At 39.4% G+C, this 26,748-nt stretch overlaps 1 protein-coding gene across 12 annotated transcripts in view; it reads left to right on the forward strand.

The window, feature by feature from the left end:
• tcf12 (transcription factor 12) overlaps nucleotides 1-20,723 on the forward strand; it is a 118,788-nt gene extending 98,065 nt beyond the window's left edge. For 6 of the 12 annotated variants that reach the window (XM_051899199.1, XM_051899206.1, XM_051899201.1 and 3 more), the window contains 10 exons: nucleotides 370-440; nucleotides 3,759-3,900; nucleotides 8,375-8,448; nucleotides 9,158-9,229; nucleotides 9,664-9,855; nucleotides 14,164-14,278; nucleotides 14,477-14,642; nucleotides 15,543-15,775; nucleotides 16,534-16,684; nucleotides 18,022-20,723. In XM_051899199.1, coding sequence (XP_051755159.1) covers nucleotides 370-440; nucleotides 3,759-3,900; nucleotides 8,375-8,448; nucleotides 9,158-9,229; nucleotides 9,664-9,855; nucleotides 14,164-14,278; nucleotides 14,477-14,642; nucleotides 15,543-15,775; nucleotides 16,534-16,676 — 1,208 coding nt within the window. In that variant the 3' untranslated portion in view covers nucleotides 16,677-16,684; nucleotides 18,022-20,723. Of the gene's footprint in view, nucleotides 1-369; nucleotides 441-3,758; nucleotides 3,901-8,374; nucleotides 8,449-9,157; nucleotides 9,230-9,663; nucleotides 9,856-12,006; nucleotides 12,045-14,163; nucleotides 14,279-14,476; nucleotides 14,643-15,542; nucleotides 15,776-16,533; nucleotides 16,685-18,021 lie in introns of those variants that run through there. The other 6 variants (XM_051899202.1, XM_051899209.1, XM_051899204.1 and 3 more) reach the window with 4 other exon arrangements.
• Nucleotides 20,724-26,748: the final 6,025 nt, after the last annotated feature.

The raw sequence follows: 26,748 nt of genomic DNA on the forward strand, positions 1-26,748 counted from the left end.
TCATTACAATACAAAATAGTTATTTTAAACCTGTAGTAATATATCTTACTGTTTTTTGCTGTAAATAAATGCAGCCTATGTATATGTATGTGTGTATATGTATACAGTTTTTATTTTGTTTTGCCATATAAAAATAAATACATCAGTGATTTTCTTCACCCAAATATCACATCACTTTTTTAAATATCCCTGAAGATAGTTGAAAAGTTGAAGGTTATTTATCACTTATTTATATCAGCACTTTTTTAGTTCGATCAGTTCACAAACCTAGCACCAGCTGCTGCTCGCCAATAAAAAATGCATGACACTAATGTCTCTGTCAGCTCTGTTCCGATGTGAATGCCGTATCTCTGTGTGGTCTTTGTGTAGCTGCTGCCAACCGAGGGAACGCCACTGGAAGCTCTCAGACTGGAGACGCGCTGGGAAAAGCCCTGGCTTCGGTGAGATCCTTCTCCATTCAACCAGACCGATTAATCTATACATTAACCATTTCAGAGAACAGGGATTGACTTCTCTCCATATACATCCCTCCATCTTTTAAAGACCGTGAAATGGACTAAAGATGTTGCGTTATTATTTTAACTACTCAGTGGTATACGGTGTTGTCCAACTTGCTTTCAGGATCTTCGTGTTGTAGATGCGGGCAAGATTACCCATCATAATGGTGCAGTTAATTCTTTAAAGGACAGGACTTGTGCTCTTAGGCTGGGTATTAGTAGCAGTGCAGAAGGTTAAGAGATTGAATAAGGTCAGGGGATCTGTTTGTGGATGTTGCTGGACCTAAGCCCGGATAATTGTGCTCTTAATCTCGCAGTATACAAGAAAAGGAGCTGTACATAAAAGCCTGTGGATTATACGTTGGTTTGGATAATGAGTGCTGGCGTTCGTGCGAGTTCCTAATGTGTCCCTGAAACTGGAGCTTACAATAACCTCTAAAACTTGCCGAGCTTAACTTAAAGACTTATTTACTCCAAAAAAAAATCTTGCCGACTTGCTTATCCTACAGTAAGTCACAACAAGACTTTTTTTAAAGTAGGAACACATCTGGACTGATTCAGCACTGTTTCGGACTGGAGCCGTAGACTCACCTCTCAGCCGAGGACAAGGACAAGCTTTTTCTAACCTTTTGATGTTGGAACGGTTGTAGCGCCCTCCTCTTCTGAGAAATTAGACGCCTAATCGCTGCTCTTTGATTGGGGAAAGAAAGAAAAGAAGAAAAAATGTAATAAGATACTGTGGGTGAGGCCACGAGTGCACACTCTGGCACACAAACAAACACAAGACAGTGCGGCTGAAAGATAATCACAAATTAAGTCTTTTTGTATTTGCAGACTCAATTCTATTAGCATGATAAAGCTGCGGTGAAACGGACACGGTCGGGCTGGGGTGGAGGGATGAGGGGAGGGGGAAACGTCCTAACTGCTGCGGCTCGGCTCTGCGGGCCGCCCATTGTGCCACTTTTGTTTAGGTTCCTTTTGGATGGTTTGTGCTCATTGGGCCCCCGCTGGCGGAGAGCAGCGTGACTGATGAGGGGGCGGAGATCCGTTTGTTGTTTGTAAAATGAGTGGTGTTACACTAGAAATACAGCAGTCAGCCAGGACCCCTTCAAATGGCTCGGTTTTTACTCATTAGGTCAGCAACCGTAAGAGGTCTTGAAGCACGAGGGCGGAGGAGATGGTCGTCATGATGGATCAGATACTGTGTTTTACTGGTGAACAGTTAAGAATCATCTAGACAAAACTCTCATGAAACATACAGTTGGGTTCAATAGTGTAGAGACGACATGGAAAAAAAGGTTTAGGATTTCGACAGCTTAAAAACAAAGCAGTAATAATTATTTCAGACTGTACGCTATGCCACTAATCAAATAAGGAAATATGTGATACTGATCATGTGACTCTTTGTACAGATGGAGAACATGATCATCAGGTTTTAAATGAACTTGTGGAGCTTATGCAGCTCAAGTGCTTCTGTCATTTTAAATGGGAAGATAGACAAACCAAATTCATATTCATTTTCTAGTCAACTTTTCACTAAAATAGTTATGCTGATATTTTAATTTGTGAAGAATAAATGCACTGAATAAGAAAAATGCTATATAAAAGCCTTGTATATTACACACGTTTGAATCTTCAATATCAGTTAATATCGCAGAGTATTTCTTTCTTTGTATCTCTCTGGATATCACTCTCACTCTATAATCACTTGCCCCCTCTGTCTCTTCCTCTCTCTCTCTCTGTCTACTCTGAGAGATGAATGTACTAAAGCCCCAGGCAGGATTTGCAGAGTTGATTGAAACACAAAAGTGTGGCATTCAGGGTTTAATAAGAAGATTAATAATGATAGTATCCGCATTTTGATGTGTTTTTAAGTCAAATGGACTTCATGATCCCCCGCAAGTGATGGCCCACAACTTTAGAGCTGTTTTTTCCTCAAATCCTGCCAGATAATTGGGATCAAAACCTGAATATTTCATAGTGGTTTCCATTATGGGACCGAAAACCATTTTAGCAGAATGCAGAGTATGGCTTGGATGTTTACTTTCATTTGACATTTGGCTTAACCAAAAAATCCCTTTTCAGACAAAATTTCTGAAAATGATAAGATGCTCGCACAAACAACATCAGTCAGGTGGGGGGGGGAAAAAAAAACTATGGGTAGTGTTGCACTATGAGGCAAAGGCTGGAGGCCTTTCTCCTTCGTGGCTTTGGTTTGTTTATTGTGATGTGGGCAGGGCTGTGCCTGTCTCAGCCGCTGTTTATTGGGCAGGCAGGGAGCGGCTTTATTACCTCTCATCCATAACTGAAGATGAGCCCGAGACGCCCATCCACACAGCCACGGGCCAGACTCATTCGCTCTAATGAGCTCCAAAAAGAGAGATTAATGACCATGTCTTTTCTCTCTCTTTCTCTGCATCATCCAGCTGCTTTTCTCTATTCCATCTCCTCTCTATTATGTATTAGAAGTGACGTTATGGACGCCATGTAAGCAGAATTTGAGGGTGATCTGAATTAGGGCCTGGCTGTATCATGATGTTTTCTTGTAGGAATATATTAACCAATTTTTTATATATCAGATTTTACTACGGCTTCTAATGTTGCGCGTCCAATCATGTTTTGGTTTCACCAGTAAAACCAAAATAAAACAAAACAAAAAATAATGAAATAAAACAGACATTACTGCATGGTTATGTAATAATATACAAAACATTTGATAACAAAACAAGTGTGATATATACTGTCAACGTGCTGTAAGATATTGGACATGTTGTCTACCTCTAATGTGAATTATTACCTCCACTGTTTGTTTAGCCGTTTTCACGCACTCTTGCAGGGTTTCTGATCTTTTGTGCTCATGTGGTTTCACTTGTGATGTGCGACATGCAGCGGGTGTGTGGCGTGGGCCCAGGCTTTGACTTATTAACAACCACAGATGTGTCAGAAAGCCAGAGAACGCTGGCTGTACTGCAGGTGTCACACAGCATTTAGAGTGCAGGAGGGGTTGTTTTTTCTGCAGACATTGTAAAGGGCGGCATAGGCTGTTAAGAGCCCATATGTATTCTGTGAGCATTTTTTTTTTTACTGCTGCTCTGCTTGTAAAATCAGCAGAATTGATGAGCCAATTTTGGCTGAGCACAGACTGAGGGATGCTAACCGCGGCCGTAAAGCCAGAGAGGGAAATGACAAGTTGCAGGTTTAAAAGGTTGAGTAAGCTACCTCACTGACTGATCTCTCTCTTTCTCTCACTCTCGTTTGCAGATTTATTCTCCTGACCACACCAGCAGTAGTTTCCCCTCAAACCCTTCCACTCCAGTGGGCTCTCCCTCTCCTCTGACGGCTCAGGCGGGCGCTGCCACAGCAGGTACAGTGGTGACGGCCAGCGGCCCCACAGGAAGGGCAGGTAGAGCACCAGTCTGCCTCTCTGACCCCACATGCACATTCTCTCCATATACCACACCCTCACTGGGCAGTCATGCAGTGGCCCTCAGAAGTATTTGGTCACACTTAAAAATGTATAAATATGTGGATCATATAACAAGTATCTGTAAGCAAATTGGTGCTTGAAAACACTTTTGTAATTCCTTTTAATCAGTCCTAAAGCCATTTTCAGTATAAATGTGACATCACAAAGGTGTCCTTTTGGAGTAAACACATAAATGTACATATTCCACTAAATTTACATTCATATATTTTAAAAGGGCTGTGAACTGCTTAAAATATTTGCAGGAATAGATTTAATTACATGGTATGCAGATTAATCAAATCTAGTATAATAGCATTTATTAATATTTACTGAGAAAAGCCGTCAAATGAGGATAATGCAAATACATTATTGTGGCAGACGACTAAATTATTGAATGTACACTACTTTTGAAAAGTTTCGGGTCAGTAAGAAATACTTTTATTCCACAAGGATGCATTAAATTTATCAAATGTGACGGTTACATTGATAATAAGAAGAAATGTTTCTTGAGCTGATCTTTGAAGGATTGTGTGACATTGAATACTGGAGTAATGATACTGCAAATTCAGCTTTGCCATCACAGGAATAAATATTACATTTTAAAATATATTAAAATAGAAAAAAAGAATTATTATTGTAATAATATTTCACAGTATTGCTGCTTTTACTGTATGTTTGATGGAATAAATGCAGCCTTGGTGAACAAATAAGACTTTCAAAAACATTTAAAATCTTACCAACCCCAAACATTTGAATGGTAGTGTACATTATAAAAGTATTGTTTTATTTAATATATTGTTCATATCTAGCCTGCCACCCAGCTAGATATATTGTTAATATCATTGGACAAAATCTTATCAATGACCTACACAGCAATACATTTTACAAGTTTGTTAGTCAGTCTAAAGTATACTCATGGGCTGCTCACACAGGACTTCTTGTATTCTGTCCACTTTTTTTTATTGTTGGTTTATGTAATACATCAAAAAGTCATATTGTTTTTGGGGCCACTGTACAGGCTGAAACTCATTTTACACATTTCGACAGACCCTCAACAGTTCACATTCTTAACATATTGTTTGGTTTTTCATTTAGAAGAAGCAAGAAGGCCATCATTTCATTTCGATTTCATTAATGGACAACCATAATAATCTAGTCTTGTATATGTAAACATGATCGGTTAAAAAACATTGATCTGAGATTCTAGAATAAGCCCTTGTCTAATGAACAGTCATAGTGTGGTGTGTTTTTCACTGTAAGAGGCCTTTTGCCCTCTTTCAAACAATGCATTATGTCAGCTCTTTCCTTGTCTCAATGTCACACTGACACGGTGTAGCTACACACACAGCCAACTCCATCCTCTTCACGGAAATGAGTATAAACACACTGTCCCTCAGACGATGAGATTGGAGATGGTGTCGAGGGAGTTATGCCCTGGTTAGGGGTGGATAGATAACCCACCACTGTGAAGATTTTATCTGCGTCTTACAAGACTGATGAAAAAATATTTTGAAGCTCAAAGGGACAGACAGAGATACTAGGTGCTACAAATGGCAGTTTCTCCGCATGTTGTTTCAGTGAGTGGGCAGTTGTGTGTGTGTGTTCATTGATATAGTGGTGGCAGCTGTGTCGGTGTCTGTCCCACTCCTCAGCTTCAGCTGTTGCCCTGTTCCTCACACAGCTGTTGCCCATGACAGACCGGCCTGCAAAGATCCTCATTTATTAGCATGACTGACTGAGAGGAAGGGAGGGAGAGGATGACTCAGCTCAGAGACAGCCTTCCTTTCCACTTAGCAGCCTGTACCTCACAATGTCACTTCCTGTTATCCCGGCACACCTTATTTTATGCTTTATTATTTAAAGAATTCCTTAATAGTTTGCCATAAAGCAATTATAATATACATGTAGTACATTTATATAAGTAAATAATGTGCTTATTTTTTTTATGTTTTTAATATGTTGGGTTTAAAAAAAAAAAAATCGATTCATGTACTATTGAAATGTTTGGGGTTGGTAAGATTTTTTTAATGCTTTTGAAAGAAGTCTCTTTTGTTCACCAAGGCTGCATTTATTTGATTGAACATAAAGTAAAAACAGTAATACTGTGAAATATTATTACAATTTAAAGTAACTGTTTCCTATGCTAATATATTTTAAAATGTAATTTATTCCTGTGACGGCAAAGCTGAATTTTCAGCAGTCTTTTCTCCAGTCTTCAATGTCACATGATCCTTCAGAAATCATTCTAATATAGCGAACAAGTAACATTTCTTATTATCAGTGTTGAAAACACTTTTATCAATTTAATGTTTATGCTGAATAAAAGAATTTCAAATTCTTAAAAAAAAAAACAAAAAAAAAAAAACTTACTTGCCCCAAACTTGTGAAGTGTTGTGTATATATACTGATTAATTGGCCTGGCTAAAATATTGGTATTTTGGTAGTATTTAGTCACATTTGGCACACTTATTGTCATTCTGTCTGCCTGCAATTTTATCACATCATTAAGTTGATTTACACTCACAAGCAGGCCCTTTGATATCTGCGGCCTTTTATATATTGAAGTTTTTTGATTAGACTGTTCTTAGACGTTGGTGCACATTGTTTCATGATGTTATGATTAAGCCGAAGCACATCCATCTGTTTCTCCGGATTAAACTTAAACTCAGCCATTAGACCCGCTCATAGTCGGGTCTCTGTTGCCCATACCAGCCAATTAGACCCCGGCACCACGTGTGGAATGCCGCACAGGCCCACGCTCATTTGTCAAACTGGCCGCCGACGAGGAGGCCTTATTAAACGCTGCATTCTCTTCACGTAGCCACAAAGTAATTTTTAATAGGCCCTTAATGAAAGTCTGCATCTGAGAGCTTTGCGGTTTTAAGAAGCAAATTCCTTCAAATTAGAGCTGCTTTAGGGAGGATGAATGGTTGGAAAGTCTTTGCCTAAACAACTTCCTGTCGCACAATAGGTTAAATTATCTTTGCATTCGCTGACCGTTTCGATACGCAGGCAGAGCTAGACGTATGACCACGCCAGGTCCATTACAACAGTTACAGTATAACAACCGGCAAAATAGGAAATCTCTGATGTCAACAAAACAGCTAGGGTCAATGGTTGGGTCTGTGACTGGTGGTTTCGGATTGAAGGACAGAGACTGCTGATCTCCCTCCTAAACTGAGTATTGTAAATAAGCCAAAGGGCTTCCTTTGGGTCATGCTACATTGAGGGTACTTGACCTGTTTTATTGTACACCATAGCTTTCACGGAAGACTTTTTGTAGTGCATTGTTTGCCAGTTGGAGTGAAGTAGACTTGGGAGTGAAGGCGACCCCCACTACCAGAGTTTTGATTTGTGATTAGCAGATGTGAATTCTTTTGGAGCGGTGTTGATTTATGGCCAGTCAGAATCAGCACGTTTAGACCGAGACCAGACCAGAGTCATTTACATCCTCATTAAAGTCCTTTTCAGCCTCACACACACCGCCACAGAACAAAAACACATTCACTGAATTCTTCCTGCGATGGAGTGAATTATGAAGGGAAAAAAGTGAAACATTGAATCCCTGGGGCAGAGAATGTGGCCAAGCCAAATGAAATCTTTTGCTGCTACTTGAGTAATGTGGCAAAACAGTGTTTTTTCTTTTCCCTGACAGAGTCTGACATGAGATTGGTCACATCTCTGCTCACCGTCCGGTAGTTTGTTTGTGTGAGTTGAGATCTAAGAGAGAGTCGTGGTCTCATCCTGTTACGTCTAGAATATCGAGCTCCTCTGTTGAGCTCATGCAGTATTAGAGTCAAGGGAAGACGCTCAGGGTCCAAGTCATCGCCTTTATCGGGGTCCTGCATTGTTCTCCCAAGCTTTTTTAGTCATGACTTCATTAATCACAGGAAGTAGGAGATGTCCCTCAGCACTGGTTTGTGTATGTATGCGTGTAAGGGTCGTCCTCAAACCCTTCTCACATTGCAGGATATGACCCAGTCATAGGAAATGATGTGTCTGGAGACCTAGAGGAAAACAGCCCACATTCAGAATAGCTAGAATCAGCCAGGATAGGAAATGAGTTTTAGTCTATTGTGTATGTGCATCAGTCCATTGTACCATGTGCACTACACACTAAATGAAAAAAATATTATATTATATTTACTTTTTTTTTATTTAAATGACATTTGTTACAGCAAAGGTGCTCCTTAACTGATAACTCATGAATTAATTAAAAGAATCGAATCATGAGTCATTTTTTCATGAATCAGAATCAATTAGTCACGCTGTTTGTTTGTTGATAATGTGCGGTGCAGGAAAAACTGGTCCATTGCTCATTCATTTCAGACCATCATTTTTCAGTTGTTGTAATGAAGCCTGCTTGTTGTTATGTGTCATGTGACTAAAAAGCTCCTGCCTCCATCCACAGGTACAACTCAGTGGCCCCGCGCAGCTGGACAGGCACCTTCCTCTCCGAACTACGAGAGCTCCCTCCACTCTCTGGTAAGAGCGCCCTCCTCCTCCCCTCCCTCTGGCACTGAGCACTTTTTAATGGACACTGTGTCAGTAGATGACTTGCTCCTGGAGGGCAGGGGGTAGCTTTACATGGACATTCCTGGCTGACAAATGTCAGAAGCGGGACAGGGAGGGGGCCGTGTGGACCGAACAATACCCATCCCTTGGGGCGTGTCTCCTGCCATCTGTCCTCTCTTGTCCGGGGTGGATGGAGATTGGCCGTGGTCTGTGAAGGTGGGGTGGTTCGGGATTGGTTAGGGTGTGTAATGGGGGTGGGGTGCTGGCAGCTGCTGCGTTCAACCACTGCCGCGGGATTCCAGGGCTGACTGGTGAACTGAGCCACAACAGGAGATCAGTTTACAGAAACACACACTTTCCTTCCCACGTCATACATTCACACAATGGAGTGTGTAGATAAATATTTACTCTAATGCTTTGTATGCCTGCTGCAAGTGCATTTTTATGGACTGTCCATGATCAGCGGCTCTCCACGAAACAAGAAATGAGCCAAAGTGAAACATGGTTCATCATAATTATTTGCATGAACAAGTACCAAGATCTCAGCACTTGGAGCCTCACTTTGATGCTCTGTCGTCTTTCTCTGCCGATCTCTCGTAAACTCTGCTTGCTTCTCTCTGCCGGTCTTTCTGTCTCATCTCTCACTGTACGTGTCTCTCCTCTTCCTGTCTGACTGTAGAAAAATCGTGTGCACCAGCAGCTTCATGAGCATCTGCAGGATGCCATGTCCTTCTTAAAGGATGTCTGTGAGGTATTCCCGCTCTTCAGACAGTCATGTCCTGTCCTTCTCTTCCTTTCAGCCATCAGCTTTCCTTTGATTTGGTCATGCTTTTTCTGTTTTGTGCTTTTGGTGTTTTGCCATTTTATCTTTTATTGATCTTTTGATGATATTAATACATGAAAATCACTATATTGCGGCTAGTTAGTGAAAAACTGTCATAGATTTTTTTGTTGTTGTTGTTCCAGCAGATGTTTAACTTTCTCAGCCTTCACATTTTTCATATTTTCTTTCTTTTTTTCCTTTTTACTTTGTTTTTGAATGTTCCTTTGCTTTACAAGGTTTGCCATTTTGTAATTCCATGTCATCAAAGTCTGTGTTGATGTTTGTTTTCATTTAACCTTATGTTGTTTTCCCTTTCTCTTTCTCTCCCTCTACCTCTCCTTGTTCTTCATTGCTAATTCCAGTCTCGGATGGAGGACCGGCTGGACAGGCTGGACGATGCTATCCATGTCCTGCGAAATCACGCCGTGGGCTCCACTGCCGCCCTGTCTAGCGACATCCACAACCTTTTGGGACAAGCGCACAACGGGCCAATTTCAGCAATCGGCACCAGTTTCCCTGCTTCTGGATTGGTCACCAACCGAACAGCGCAAATGGTAAAGAAAACTGTCACAAAGGAAACTTTAGCTTATGTGTTTCAGAGTTTCCTGAATGTCTCATTTCTTTTGAGGTCAAAGTCTCTTAGTTATTACAGGCAAGAGGGAGAGAAACGCGTGTGTTTCTTCATTGTGCCTCTCCAAAATAGGCTAATAAACAGAGTTAAGCCACCTGTTTAAAATGAAGGCCTGGCCATGTGCTGAAACTGAACTATTTTCCACTGAGAGCAGTTTAACTTAAACCCACATACTTTCCATAAGCGTAATGGCTGGACTGAAGCTTGTTCTCCCTCCTTGAGCTGCGTTCCTCATGCTGAATGGGAAAAGCAGTCACAGTAGAATCTACTAGATCAGTGCCGGTCTGGAAGACATTTCCGCACCGTAGCTCGCTGGGGCTGTGGGGACCCGCATGATGTGAGACCCGCTGAAACTAGAACGCTCTGTATCTCCCCCACCATCCCACGGCATTCACTCCCTTTCTACAGAAAGATTTGCACACAGCTGTAATGGATGGAACAAGCAAGGGAGGTGTTTCCCAATGGTTTCCCAATAATAGGAAATAATCATGGCCTTTTTTTTTCTTTCTTTGGATTTTATTTCAACTTTCAAATGAACTGACACTGACCTCTTTGTTTTTGTCCAAAGACTAAAGCAACACTCAAAAATGTTTTTGTGAATGACCACTACAGAGTGGAAAGTTTAGCCTTGGCCAGCTGACCGTGAAGATCTGAAATTTCCTGATGAACTATCTGCTGTTTTTATTTAATGCTTCAAACAGGCAGTAAATGTCTGGACTGCTGTGTCTTAGAAAAGCTTTTATTGAACTGTTTATTGACAGCTCAAGTCAAACAAAATTTGACATACTCAGCATGTGCAATTAGAAAAATCATTTTGTATAAATAAGTATCTTTTTTATAGTTTGTTCCCCTCTTCACACAAGGCCTATGTGTGCCAATAATATTTCATAGCCCAAACTAAAAAAACAACCAAAAAAATAAAACGCACATTTAGAAATCTAAATGAAACACAAACTTCAAGACTGTGCCCTAACCTGGTCTGACAATAAAACAATAAGGCCCGGTTTCACAAACAGGGCTTAGATTAAACCAGGATTAGGCCAATTAGGGCATTCAAGTAGCTTTTATAAATTTATCTTAGAAAAATAAGATAAAACAATGACACTGCCAAGTTGCTTTCAGTTAAAACTTAAAGCTTAAACATGCATTTTAGTCTGGGACTAGGCTTAAGACTTGTCTGTGAAACATATAAATTCATGTTTAAAACTTTTGTCGTAACAAGCATCAGGACATGCTGTCAGTTGTTGGTTTGATTTCTGCAATCAAGTAGCACCGCCCACTGTGAAATCTCATTGGTCCAAAATCCAGCTCCACATAACATACATAACATAACATACACATACATAACAACACGTACTGTAATTGTGTCATGTCATGCAACAGTTTCGCATTGACAATGCAATGTCACAATGGTAATTCATAAAAAGGATTTTAAAAATAATCACACAAAAAAGTCACAGAGTGTAACAGATGCATAAGACATATAATTGACAATAAAAATGAATTATAATTTGATTTAAAATGTATTAAAAACAAATGAGAAGAGAATACATAAGATGATACAGTTTAATAAAAGCAATAAAATAAAATGTTTTCTGTGTAAGTCCATATAATTAAAGAGTTTTGTCCTAGTTGACTTCAAGAAGCAATGCACAACATTTTTTGTAAATCACTATTTGTGTAGAGTAGCCCCACCCTCTTTGCAATCTCATTGGTCCAAATCAAATTCTGCTCGACATAACTGTATATCAGATATCTTCTGATTGCCTTTGATTGGGTCACATCAACTTGAACACATTTCGCACTCAATGTGTTCAAGTTGCAGGTCACTGAAAATTAGATTTAGACACCACGAATTTCACCCTAAAATGAATATGTTGTCATTATTTACTCACCCTCATGTTGGTCCAAACCTGTAAGATGTTCTGTGGAACATAAAGAAGATATTTTGAGAAATGTCACAGTGTTTGTTTGTTTTTGTTTTGTTTTGTTTTTCAATACAGTGAAAGTCAATAGTCCCCAAAATGGTTTGGTTTCCAAAATTTTTCAAAATATCTTCTTTTATGTTCCACAGAAGAAAGAAAAGTCATACAGGTTTGGAACAACATGAGGGTGAGTAAATGATGACAATTTTTGGGTGAACTATCCATTTAAGTCTGTAATTTACAACAACAATTTACTACTCTCATTTGCAACAGTGACAAAAGTGATGTTCACAAATTTTTGGCTTGGTGCGGCTTATGTTTTCAGTCATGATGAACAGAGGTGCATTTTATTCAGGCAGAGAGGAGATTGCAGCAGAGTGACAGAGCCCCTCATCTGCGCGGGAGCTGTCACACTGCTGTCAGTGGACTATGTGTTCATACACACACAAACAGAGCTCTGTGCTCCAGGCTCGACCCAAACACACACCCAGACAAGGTCCTGATTCAGCACAGCCAGCATGCTTTTATTTTGGCGCACTCTTTTCTCTTTCTGTCTCCACTCTTTTCTTACCAAATCACCCCCCCCCCCCCCCCCCCCCCCCCCCCCCCTCGTCTTTCTTAACAACTCAGGAAATCTGACGCTTTAGTCGTGTGTGTCTGAGCGCCTCAGCTGTATGGTAATCAAGCCCAGACAGGAAAATGGCCGCCTTCTTTGGTCAGCACCCCTCCTCCTCCGCCCCTCTTCTGCCACAGACAAAGAGTTGTTTGGACACCTGTTGAGAGTGGCGCTGAGATTAGAGTTTGGGGGAAGGGGTTCGTGCCTGAGCGGCATGGAGGTTAACAGAGGCCAACAGTGACTTAGGAACGCATTCCTAAAGGAAAAGGGGGAAAAGACCCCCCCCCCCCCCCCCCCCCCCCCCCCCCGTTTCTGCTCCTTTCTCTTCCTTCTCCGTGACTCCCAATCCCGCGGATGCTCAGAAAGGAAACTAGATCGCGGGCAAACATGTGCTCCCGCCTACTGTGGCAGGGGTGGAAGGAAGAGATTCAGAGGGGGGCTGCGGCGGTTTCTATTCCACTGCGTCGCTAATCGCATGGCAAGATGTTGATCAAATCCAGATGCGTTTGGAAGCCACCAGTGATGAATGCTGGTCAAACTGTCATTTGATGTTCATCATGAAAGGGCAGATTGTTTGTTGCCATATCCACATGTGAATAAGCCATTTTGTTTTGATGGAAAGTTTTACTACATATAAATGCAGACAAATGGTGTAGTGTCCATTTAAAAAAAATAAAAAATAAAAAAATCTCTCAGCTTGAAATCAAAATGCAGAGACTTTCTTGATACGCATTCCTTGTCTTCCAGCAAAACAAAAAAACTTTTTCTTCACAATTAAATAACAGACATTACCTTTGCAATACAGGATCCTACATAATATTAGCTGAAAATGTAGCTTTGCCATCACAAGAATTTTACCGACCTCAAACTTTTAAATAGTAGCGTAGACATTGTTTTAGGCTATTGTTTTCCAGCCTTCCTAAATTCTTGTCAATAGTTAAAGTAGTAATTTAATATGTAGTAAATATTAATGTAATAATTGTTTACAACAATAATAGCAAATAATAATACATTTAAGAAAAAGTCTAGATCATATCAAGTGTAAACTTGACCTTCACATCCCACTACACTACCGTTTTTATGTTTTATAAAAAGAAAGTTAATATGAATTAATTAGTTACTTATTATATAACATTGCATACTATAAAAACATATTGTATATATACACAGTATTCAAACAATACAGTATACATATACTGTATGTGCTTCATGTTGATTAAATGTTTTTAAATGACCTGACGTTTGCCGCTTCCCTTCTACCACTACCCCTAAAATCCAATATTGTCTGAAACGGTGCAGCATTAAGTCCGATGTTATGTTACAATCAACCTGCCTCTCAAAGTATAGACACACGCTTCCAAATTGAAAACAACATGAGAGTGCTTTTTGGTGGAACAGAGTCAGAACTCAGGACTGAAGTGCCGCGAGTCTCTCTGAGCACAAATTTGGGGCTGTGAAGGTCATTCTTTGTAGTATGAACACCACTCAGTTCTTCAGAGGGGAGGTCACACTCTACAGTAGGAACACAGAGACTCTCTCAGCTTTGAAGTCCAAGATCTGTCTCTTCCCCGATTTAATGTAAATCACTTTTGTTTTCTCGGCACTGATCAGATGGCTTCATGATCAGAGGGACTCTTGATGTTTTGCTCTGTTCTCTGCCTCATGTATTTATGGCTATCTGTTCTGACAGGGCTCTGTTCACCGCGAAGAGACTGTCAGCCTGAACAACAACCACGGCGGCCTGCAGGCCAGCGCTGGTCCCACCTCCAGCTCGGAGCTCAACCACCAGGCAGACACGTTCAGAGGTTGGGAAGCTTTTTTTGCACCACTTCATTTTCAAGTATTGTTTTGTTTTTGTCAGCTCAATGTCCATTTGGCACTTGTTAACATGTATTGGTCATATTTACCAGTGTCTGCGTGTATGCTTCTTCAGTTATGATTTATATACAAGTCATAAAACAAGTGTTTACCCAATCGGTGTACTTTCGTTGTGCGTGTGACAGGAATCGCTAGCGCTCTGGCCAGTCAGGTTGCTCCTCCTCTGGACCTGAAGGTGGAAAATCAAGAAAAGGATGACATGAATGATAACCACTCCTCAGACGACCTCAAATCAGACGACGAGAGTGATAAAAGGGATTTAAAGCAGAATCGAGGAAGCACTCGACCAAGGCAAGGCAACCGCTCATCAAAGCACTGCCTCTAAAAGTGTCCTTCAGCACTTCAGCATTGAACCTAGAGACAGTGAATGTTCAGATAAGCCAGTGCGATTAAATATTAGTATAGAACACCGCTTCAATTTACTTTTTATGCCTGAAGTTTTACTCCTTAATGCCTGAAGTCACATCAATGGCCCTGTTTACACCTGGTATTAAGATGATTTTTGGTCGATCGGGTCACAAGTGGACAACGCTAAATACAGGTGTAAGCGAGGTGTAAAACGTTTTGAGCTTGACCACTTTCGACCACTTCCAGAGGTAGTCGAAAACACATTAGACCGAATTGCGTTCGTGGTGTAGATGCTCATATGGTCGAAAGTGTACTTCGAACAGCCGCTAAAGACCGCCTACTCTCCGCCTACTGACGCAATCATTATGGGAAGCTTGCTAGTCAGACATGATTTAAACGTTGCCGGCTGAAGCCATAAGTTTGGTTTTGAAGACAAAAAATGTACTAAGCACAATGTTCTCTAAACATTTCCGTTTTCTAACATGCACTTACCATGCGCGCTCTTGCGACTATCAGAGCAGAAACGAAAGCTGATGCTCTCTGTATGTTTTTCCGTAGTGTCTAGTCATGTTCATATGCAAATTGTGTGCGATTATTTTGCCTATTAAATCAAAACTTCTGAAGAAGCCCATACATTTACCCGCAGATTAAAACACCAGGTGTAGACGGGTAATTGTCTCTTTCGTCCACTTGTGATCTGATCGACCAAAACGCATCCTAATACCATGTGTACAGGGGGCAAACAGGGCCAATGTCACATCAAGCACATACAGATGTAGTGTTCAGGTGTTGAGGCCACATTGTTCCCTCCATCTTGTCTGACAGCTGTGAATTGTTCTGCAGCAGTATCAATGAAGACGAGGACCTGAACCCCGAGCAGAAGGCGGAGCGCGAGCGCGAGAGGAGGATGGCCAACAACGCTCGCGAGAGGCTGCGAGTCCGGGACATCAACGAAGCGTTCAAAGAGCTGGGCCGCATGTGTCAGCTGCACTTGAAGAGTGAGAAGCCCCAGACCAAACTGCTCATTCTTCACCAGGCCGTCGCCGTCATTCTCAGCCTCGAACAGCAAGTCAGAGGTCAGACGCTGTCCTGCATAATGCAATTGTCATGTTTATATAAGGCCTTTCAGTCAATTAAAATATTTAATCGTGATTAATCCAGGAGATTAATCTAAAAAATGTGTTAACTGTGTTAAAAAAAAAAAAAAAAAAACAGACCACCTATTTTTTGACAGTGTTATGGATGTTTAATAACTGCAAATAATGTAATAAGTATTACATTATTAATGTAATAAAATGTTCATAATAATTTTCTCAAAATGTAATAAAATCTTGGGCTCATGATGTACAGTAATATGGTTTTTCAATGTAAAATATGATATATTGCCTTTAACTGCAGTACAGAGTTGTTCACAAGCTATACGCACAATAGAGCTGCTTCATCGTTGACAAACAAATGAAGACATTTGCAAGTTTTTTTTCATACAGTGCATTGTTGGTAAATATCCACCTCATCCAGCATCCTCGTCCGAATCTGGCATTTAGTTCTAATTTTAAACAGCTGATCGAAAACACACAGGACGTAATTACTTAAATATTATCAGGGAAAATGATTCTCTAACGTAATCTCCCCTGTCAGACAAGGGTTTATCAGTAATATTTTACTTGGGCCCTTTGCAACAGCGCTAAATTATGTTAATCAGTTCAGCAGATCTCAGAATAGCTGGTTTTATAAGGCCATAAAAGCTAGATCAAGGTGTTTGTGATTCCTTTTTTCATCATTGATTACAAACTGTGAATTCTCTGTGAGATAATGTGAATTCTCCTGTGTGCAGAGAGGAACCTAAACCCCAAAGCAGCCTGCCTTAAGAGGAGGGAGGAGGAGAAGGTGTCAGGGGTTTCAGGTGACCCCCAGCAAGCCCACCCGCCTGTGCACCCGGGCCTCACAGACACATCCAACCCCATGGGCCATCTGTGAACAGCCAGGTAAGCACGATCAGCTCCACACAGAGATGTAAAACAGGCAGGTGGTTAAAACACAACACCACAAGCAAGATTTTTCTTTGCTATTGCTTTGACACAAGCTCTGTTCCAAAACCTAGTGAGCTGCATCCTTGCCTACCTTCCTTTTGGAACAGTATTTAAATTGGGATTACACCCAATGTCTTAAAAGAATAGTTCACCCAAAAATGACAATTCTGTCATTTACTCACCCTCATATTGTTCCAAACTCATAAGACTTTTGTTCATCTTCAAAACAAAAAGATATTTTTATTGTAACCTGAGAGATTTCTGTCCCTCCATTGAAAGTCCTTTCCACCAAAAACTTTGACACTACAAAAAAGTTCATAAAGACAATGCAAAAGTAATCACTGATCAACACACATACATATAGAACATCTGGGGCCAGATTTACTAAACAGGGCAAATTAGCGTGAGAGCGCAATCCCGTAAAAGTGCCAATGGGAGTGGAAAGTTCTGCACATGATCTAACGACGACGCGCAATTTACAGAACACAGACGCAGCCGGATCATTTTCTATAATGACCAACGCAATCTAGGGTCTGTTTTAAGACATGCTTTTTTGGGCAGTAAAAAATGCCGCAAATACCAGTAAATTGATTAGCATAAACCTTAGTAAATCACTTTGTATGATTCATTTAAATACTCTCCTACCATAAATTTTGCGTCTGAAAGGGAAACTCCTACAAATGCGTATGCAATAAGGTCAGCTGCAAAAATAACTGTGTCCGCAGCTTTTCGGCGCTAATTTTTCACTGTGCGTCTTAAGTGAATCCTGACAGTAGTTTTTTAACAACAAAAGAGGGTTTGCGCTGACTCAAGCTGTTAGTAAATCTGGCCCCCGATATAGCAAACAGGCATATCAAGAATATTTGATGTGTGTTGATCAATATTTATATATGAATAAAAGCCTAAATTAAATCTGTTCATCATTTAAAGCGAACACATCTCTTCAGAAGACTTTGATCAAACTGCTCAATTCATATGGATTGCGTTAATGATGTTTTTATAAACTTTTATTAGCATTAAAGTTGAAGTGGAATGGACTTTTAATGGAGGGCCATAAATCTCTCAAGTTTCATTATAAATATCTTCATTTATGTTTCAAAGATGAACAAAAGTCTTATGAGTTTGGAACGACATGAGAGTGAGTAGTTATTGACAGAACTTGCATTTTTGGGTGAACTATGCCTTTCACCTAAATTTTGGAATACATTTTTTATACGATACACATGAGGATGCGATTTGAGTGTCAGTACAGTGGGTCATAAGCAATGTCCTTATCTTTCCTTCACTTTCAGATCAAATGGATCCCGATGGCGTGTGTTAGACAGAGTCGGTGACCTTGCTTTCCACGGGCGGACAGGACTCACAGTTTGTGACACAAATTTGAAAAGACAGACCACTCGAAGCAAAATTCCACCGTTAAGCAATCCTGAGATAGAAGAAAACTGGCAAGTGCCCAGCTCCCTGTGAAGACATCCCATATCGATAAGCAACTTTCTGCCCACCAGAGAAAAAAATATCAAGCATAAAAGCCCCTCAGCACATATCGCTGTCTGCAAGCCGCGTGCCGCAGCTGTACAATCAGAGACTGTCGCCACCCCCTCCACCCTGTACGTGGAAGTTGCCTTGTGCCTAAACTGAATTGACGAATGCATTGTAACAGCAATTTTTTTTCTTTCCTTTTTTTTGTTTGTTTGTTTGTTTTTTTCCTATTTATTATGTTACTGAGCTGTAAGTCTATGTTTAAAGGGAAAATTCTGACATTGCTATGAGAATCTGGTGGCATTTCAGTAGATCTGCAGTTTGTCCTTCACATCAGAGTCGTGAGCCTCTCTCCCGTCAGTCTGTGGAAGGGCCTCTCCGCTCAAACATCCACTCCATGAGATTAATATATTCAGATCAAATTCCGCACCCTTTGTGAAAGAATCTGATGGTGTTTGAACGTTCAAAGACTCAAGGATCCCTGTGTCTAAAAAAGAAAAAAAGAAATAATATATTATTTATATTTATCGTACATTCATTCCGCAAATGACAGCATGAGAAACCAAAACTACCTAATTCTTTATGATGTATGTTGATAGTGTAGCTCAGAGTCCTCGTCACAGACAGAAAGTTATGAGTGAGGCATGATGGGATCAGCCTGTGCGTTTTTGACCGGATTCCCTGTGTCGTGGAGACGATGGTGGAACGGCAAACTCTGGCTTTACTGAAAGGTCAAAAGTCAAACACAAGCTGACATGTTTATACTCATTAGTGAGCAGTACAGATACGGGAAGCAGAACGTTACAAAACCCCAGCATTCCCTACATATTTCTTAGTGTCTTAAACGGGAAAGGGGACGCGGTCTCGTCCTTTTGATTCCTTTGCCATATAGTGTTAAGGGTAAAGAGAAAGACGTATTTCCGATACAGTTTATTTGTATTCAAACGTTACATTATTTGGTCGAACAGCCGTGGTTATGCCGAGGGCATCTGTACTGAGGAATCTCTGTTATACTGCGAGACATGGCACTGTTGGAAAAGAGTTGGATTTAAAACGAAGACCATTAATTCACCTGGCCTGAATTGAAGTTTTGTTTTATGTACTTTTGTTTTTCTAAAACCATTAACAATTTAAAAAAGAGAAAAAAAAGAAGTACTCAAAGTAACCACATGTTATATGTTTATTTGTAATTGTATACAAAGCATCTCTCTAGGCTTCATAGTAAAGCGTATTTCTGTTGTGTGAAAATAGAAGGGTGTTCTAAGTTACTTAGAATGGCTTTGTCTTTCCCCTCATGCATTGAAGTACTTGATACTTGATCAGCAGAATGTGAGCGCAATGTCTGTTCGAAAAAGAGAAGCTCTATGAATTCAAATGCTGTGAAGCATCAAAATCAGCAAACAGTGGAAATGATGAACAAAGCCAGTTTGGATCAGGATTTTCTCTGCCATTATTTGTTTTGTTTTTTAATCTGAAGAGAGCAGCAGTCACCATTTTCATGTTATAATGTATGCGTTTTTTTCTTTAAGACCAAAAATTTTTTTTTTTTTTTAAACCGTCTTGCTTTGGATCTCTTTTTCTAGCCTGTCTGTTGTCTTCCATGCGTTCACACCATTGAAACAAGACTGCCACATTCTCATATGAATCACTCTCTCCATTACAAAGTCAAAAGAACAAAAACTTAAGGAAAGATATACGTTTCAGAATATCAGCATTATTTTCCTTCTGTGTTTTTTTTTTCTCTTTCTTTGCTTTGTGGAGAGTTTCCTTCCTTAAAATTATCGTGAAATCCATTAGTCTTTGTGGCCTTGTTATACATTTCAGTATTCAAGAGCTTGTATTTTTGCCGGCTGAAAATGAATCGAGGTTTTGAGTCATCTCTTTGTCTGTTGTTTTGTTTTCCCTGTTTTTCCTTTTTCTTTTTTTCTGTGTTCTGTTTTTCCTCTGTTGGATATGTTAGATTTTGCTGTATGCCCTGATGCTTTCCCTCATAACAAAAAAATCTATGAAAAGGATAAAAAAAAAAACATTTGGCTTATTTTTCACTATAGTTAGTCTTTTATACAATAATATTGTAAGAACATTTCTTGAATTCTAAATATTACTCTTTCTAGATTTTTGAAATCAAAAGTTTTGAGTAAAAAGTTTCTTACTTTATTTTACTATATTAGATAGTAAAAAAATGTACGGTTATTTACCATAACCTGTCCATTATTATAAAAAAGATTATCGATAGCATCTTAAGAACATAAGTAGGATTGTAGCTCGCAGTCTAGTACGTATGGGGTATTGTACGAGCTCAATGTTCCAGAGGATGTGCTCTCCATTTCTGTCTCCAGTCTGCATTGTTGGTTGATGAACGATTTGTACCCATGTCAAAATTCAAGGTATTGTCAATGCACATCAGAAAACCAGCAGTAAGAAGTTGAATTCTTTTTTTTTTTTCTGTCTCTGTAACAGAAAACACAATATGTATATAACATTTATGTAGCAATAAATGTGCCATCTTTTTTAACTCATTTGTATGTGCCTTTTTATCATCTCAGCATTTTTTTTTTTTTTTTTTATCTACAACTGTCTTAATGCAGCGAATCTGGATAAAAATATATATAAAATATATGTAAATTTCACTAATAAAGATCCGCCCCTTTAGTTACTGTTGTTGCTATGTCTGACAAGCAATGTCGCTCTCACGCCATACCATGTTCTCACGCAGTGAAAACTACATCGTGGAGCAAAGACGACAACACGTCGACAGACAAGACAGCAGGTTACTTTTGATATGAAACAAAGTTTCGAATTTTGTATTTTTTAAAGACATTTAAACACTAAATACCGTTTTGTGGCTCTTTAATGTGTCGTGACCATAGGTCGTGACAGATCGCTGCAGCCCCTCAGTTCAAGCTGCTCGTGAGCCGATCATCTCTTACTACTAGTTCATTTATAGCATCACATAAACATGAATGAACATGAAGGAATGGTTTTTTTTTTTCAACCGCGGAAGGAAATCAGTACACACCATTTTTCAAGTTCAAGTCCATCTACATTCATCTACGAACTCCCCCGACTGCTTTGTCGGACAAAACGATGAATTCGGCGTTATGATTGGTTAGATCGCCTGTCAGTCAAACTCCCGGCGACGGGTCAGTGTGCTGGGATTTTCAAAGGATTTTCATACATATACAAATAACATTTATAGGGTTAGCTTACCTGAAAATGAAAATTCTGTCATCATTTACTGTTTTTCCAAACCTGTATTCTCTTTATGATTTGTTCTTTATGACCTGTATGTTTTCCAAACCTCTGATTTTCTTTCTTCTGTGGAACATAAAAGAAGATATTTTCAAGAATGTGTTTTGAAAGAAACCGTTTTGGTTCCTATTATTGTATGGCCAAAAAATAAAATGGAACCGAAACGTTGGTTACAAACATACAGTTTTGGAACAACATGAGGGTGAGTAAATGATGACAGAATGATCATTTTTGTGTGGACTATCTCTTTAAGCCAATTTAAAGAACTGCACAAACTCTGCGTTCAGTCTCATATTTTCAATTTTCTTTCAAAAGTATTATGGAGCCATTTTTAATTTTCAGCATAGTGTGAAAACTCTCACTGCAATATGTTATGGAAAAAAAGTATTATTTTGCCTTTGTAAAATAGTCTGTTTGGCTTTTTTCCCTTTTGTTTCCGAAGAATTGTGTTTGCACTGAATGAAACCCTTTTCTTTTGGGAGTATTTTAGATTCTGTTATAGGAGTTCAACATCTGTCTTTAACTTGACCGAAAGACAAACATACTTTGCGTCTCTTGTGAATGATCATGGGAAAATAACATTGGAGTATAACACTCTTGACTGTCACTCTTTCATTGCAGGGTGTGTCTATATTCCCACGTATTCCCAGTCTTAATTGACTTTGCTTCTTAATTAAATTATTTGTTTTTCCCATTTATATGTCAGTTATGAAATATGGGAGCACCTGTTTTGTCCCAGTAGTGGTGAATGGTTTACGACCAGAGTCTTTCTGCGCAATGCAACTTCCACAATACCTCGTGAAACTCTAATAACAGTTCGCTCTGTTTATTTCTCATTTTTCATCTCATCCGTACATTTTTATGCAATGACATCAGTCCTGGCTGTCCAATTAAAAGACTAAACTAAATCCCAGAACTCATCTCCCTGGCTTACACATCTGCCCTAAATTACGTCTCTGTACATGTGTGTGAGAGATGCTTTCTCATTGGATTTGTCCTGTGCTGACAGGTTGGGCCCCAGATCTGCTCTGAGACAGGAACAGCACTGGGGAAGAGGTTGCTAAATGCTGGAGAGACCTCAGCCAATTCCGACTCTGTCAGCCTTCCAACACGACACCTCATCTGGAGAACGCTCCAACTCCGCTGGCTGGGTGGGAAGGCTAGGCTTTGTCCCATTTCCTCCGTGTGTGTGTGTGTGTGTGTGTGTGTGTGTGTGTTTGTGCGACTGTGTGCATATTCCTTCCTGCCTTTATCAAAACCATGCCCTGGAGTGTTTACTTGCAGTCAACTAGAAAAATGGGCAGTGTTTTATAAGCATGGGACCACCGTGTTTGCGAGCTAACTTCCTGTGGATCTGGCTGCCTAGGACAGCCCAGAGACGGAGTGTCATGGTGGGCTTGCTGACAGGAGCATCTTGGCTTCTGCTGCTGGAGCACAATCAAGGTTTTCTCAGGCTGACATGCATTTGATCATAATGTTCCTGCTGACTCTCTTCCTTTCAGTGAAATTGCTATTGGGTTTATACTTAATGGCTTTATATTTACACTTTAACAGATTTTACATTGAATTCTTCTAAATAGCTACTACTGCAATACTATTATTTACACTTCCTTATATTACAGTAAACCAGAGCTAAGGTAGTGCTAATCAGCCAAACAAAGACCAGGTCACATTCCACAAAACCAGTTCACTTTGGTGTCCTCTGTGACTTTCTTTTACTGATGTTTTTCTTTTCTTTTCTTTTCTTTTTTCTTTTCTTGTGAGACCTAATAAATATACTTGATACATTATTATCTAACATAAGATAAAACTATAAAAGTAGCTATATTTAAATGTTGATATATGCCCCTTAAAATGGATATTTTGGTTTGTCCAACCTCTGAGTTCTTGACCTTCTCGAGGCAGTATCCAAAAATTAAAACATACATAATTTGCCTACTTTATAGTATTATTATTCAGTTCACTTTAAGAAAAAATATTTTTAATTATGAACTCATTTTAATAACAAAAAAGTAGCATTCATTTGGATCCCTAACCAGGCAAGCTAAGGGAATACAGTAGGCCTAGTCGTTGTTTTTTATGTTATTTGTTTATTCGTATTATTTTTAGTAGTTTTAACAGACAATACACAGCTCATAACATTTAGTTTGAGGCTGATGATCTACATTTTCTACACACGTCGTTGACACCATGGTTGATAGAAAAGAAAAAAAAAAGCTTTATTTTGTGAGCCCTATTTTGAACTCTATCCGTGGAAAGTGCCATTAAAATAGTGGATCATTTGCATTTTGCACGTTGTATGTTAGGGCCCTTAGGGTGTATTTCACCCTAATGCTAAAAACCTGTAAGGATTACTTATAAATTAATTAATACAATTTATAGTATTGTTGCTATCAGACAGAAGCTTGTATCTCCATATATTTCGTCATTTTTAACTTTTTTTCCATAAATCATTACTATTGGTCACTATAGAGTACTTTTTCTAGGCCAACCCGGAAGTTAGCGGCACACGGGTTCCCTCGGTCGAAAGCCTATGCATTTTTCCCATAGACATTTGGAAAATCGCAAAAAATAAGCTCTGTGTTTAACAAAGGGTTATGACACGATTTGTCTATCAAGATAATCTTTACAAGTTAACACAACATTTATACATTTTGAAGCCTAAAGTCGTCAGATATAAAAAGCTAACAGTAGGCTATAAACAGACTACAGCACACCAATGTCGCGGATCAACGTCACCACCACCAAGCTTCCTCAAACTATATTTAAAAAACAACTTTATTTAAAAACATGCTTGCTGATTATGATCTGCGCTGTGTATGAATGCTTATCCACTTTTTCATGAGAAATGCTGTCCAAATGTCCTGTTTGTCATGATGACGTCTAAAGTCCCCGCCAAAGGAAGTAGTCCATTTTAGCAATTTATTAGCAACTGCCGTTTTTAAGACACAATAAAGGTTTAAAAAAATCACAAGCGGGTTATAACTGGTGTGTTTTATGTCATAGATCAAAACGTGAAAATATTTAGAGGCTTTGTTAACCACAGACCTTATTTCAGGCGATTTAGCAAAAACCCATTTAAAAAACCCATTTACTCTATTTATGACCATGATTACGACTGTCTGTGGGTTTTGCAAATATTTAAAGGGTTAGTTCACCCAAAAATGAAAATTCTGTCATTTATTACTCACCCTCGTGCCGTTCCACACCCGTAAGACCTTCATTGATCTTCGGAACACAAATTAAGATATTTTTGTTGAAATCCGATGGCTCCGTGAGGCCTACATAGGGAGCAATGACGTTTCCTCTCTCAAGATCCATTAATGTACTAAAAACATATTTAAATCAGTTCATGTGAGTACAGTGGTTCAATATTAATATTATAAAGCGACGAGAATATTTTTGGTGCGCCAAAAAAAAAACCAAAAATAACGACTTATATAGTGATGGCCGATTTCAAAACACTGCTTCAGGAAGATTCGGAGCGTAATGAATCAGCGTGTCGAATCATGATTCGGATCGCGTGTCAAACCGCCAAACTGCTGAAATCACGTGACTTTGGCACTCCGAACTGTGGATTTGACACGCTGATTCATAACGCTCCGAAGCTTCATGAAGCAGTGTTTTGAAATCGGCCATCACTAAATAATTCGTTATTTTGTTTTTTTTGGCGCACCAAAAATATTCTCGTCGCTTTATAATATTAATATTGAACCACTGTACTCACATGAACTGATTTAAATATGTTTTTAGTACCTTTATGGATCTTGAGAGAGGAAATGTCATTGCTCCCTATGTAGGCCTCACGGAGCCATCGGATTTAAACAAAAATATCTCAATTTGCGTTCCGAAGATTAATGAAGGTCTTACAGGTGTGGAACGGCATGAGCGTGAGTAATAAATGACAGAATTTTCATTTTTGGGTGAACTAACCCTTTAACCAATGAAAAGAATTGAAAAGAGCTTGTGATTAAACCTCGTAACTCCATTGGATCCTCAAACTGTCAGTCAAACCTCATAATTCCACCAGCCTCTCTCGTAAATGAGGAGCCGCACACGCAGTTCTCTGCTTGTTTGCAGTGGTAAATAAAGAAATAAATCTTTTGCCTATGTAACAATATGAGGTAAATCACAGCAGCGGAATAGAAGACAGCGCACGTGTCTCGAGACGCGCTCTTTAAGGAAACTCTTTTTAAAGTCGGCTTGAAAACGGAAGTAGCTGTAGCCTATACGTTTTTTAACTTAAGAGTGAAACTGCTTTTCGAACAAGAAAACATTTTGGGCGAGACTTTATTTTGTTAATCGGAAATTGTTTGTTTCGTTGGATCGCTGTGATGAGTGACAGATCCCGCCCTCGCAACGGTACACTCTTAAACAAATCTATTTTGATGATGATGTGCAGTGCACAGATAAACACTTTTTTTTTTTTTTTTTTTTTTAAACAATTAGGGACTTTATACATTTTCAATAAATATGCGCTAGATGTAGGCCTACTTTGTGTCGCATTTTTCTATTTAAGTCTCGCTTCGGGTTGAAGAAGCCCACAAGTTAAAGTCACCACAAAATCAAAATGGACAGTTCTTGATTTTTTTTTTTATGTATTAATAATGCATATATATATATATAAACAACTGATTCGTTAAAATTTTTATTTTTTATTTTATTTATTTGTGAAAATGGGTTTAGGTTTGCATTACATCCTTAAAGTAAAAAAAAATCAAGACAGGACCACATAAATTCTGTATAACAACATTCAGTATAACAACAACAATATGTGTAAAGACGTCGAGATGAATGAAAGTACTAAGTCTTTTGTAGAAAATACTGCAACGCCTCCATCGCTGGATCTCTGTTCACATCAGGACCTCCGGATTCCCAAACTGGGACAGACAGCGCTCCCTGCTGAACAAGCTGCTGGGTTTTTTCAAATAGAGCTGCTTTTGTGTTTCCTGGTAAATCCACAGTCCTCACAGCTAAGACCAAGTGCACCCACATAAAAATGAAAACAGACCCCAAACCAAGGGTGGAGTCATCAGTACTCGCACAGATCCAAGTCGTCTTGGTCTGTAAGGACAAATGCAATGTGTTCTGTTACTAAGTTCTGTTACTAATTTACTGTTTGGAAACGACATGAGGATGAGCAATTGAAGACAGAATTTTCATTTTTGGGTGATATCCCTTTGCGGACACTAAAATTATGCACCTTAATAAATAAACAAACATGGTTGATAAATGATTGTTCCAGAAGTTTTCACCCTGTAATGCTCCTCTAGTCGGTGACCTATTTC

The sequence above is a fragment of the Ctenopharyngodon idella genome, chromosome 7 (assembly GCF_019924925.1).
Source record: "Ctenopharyngodon idella isolate HZGC_01 chromosome 7, HZGC01, whole genome shotgun sequence".
In the NCBI taxonomy this organism is placed as follows: Eukaryota; Metazoa; Chordata; class Actinopteri; order Cypriniformes; family Xenocyprididae; genus Ctenopharyngodon; species Ctenopharyngodon idella.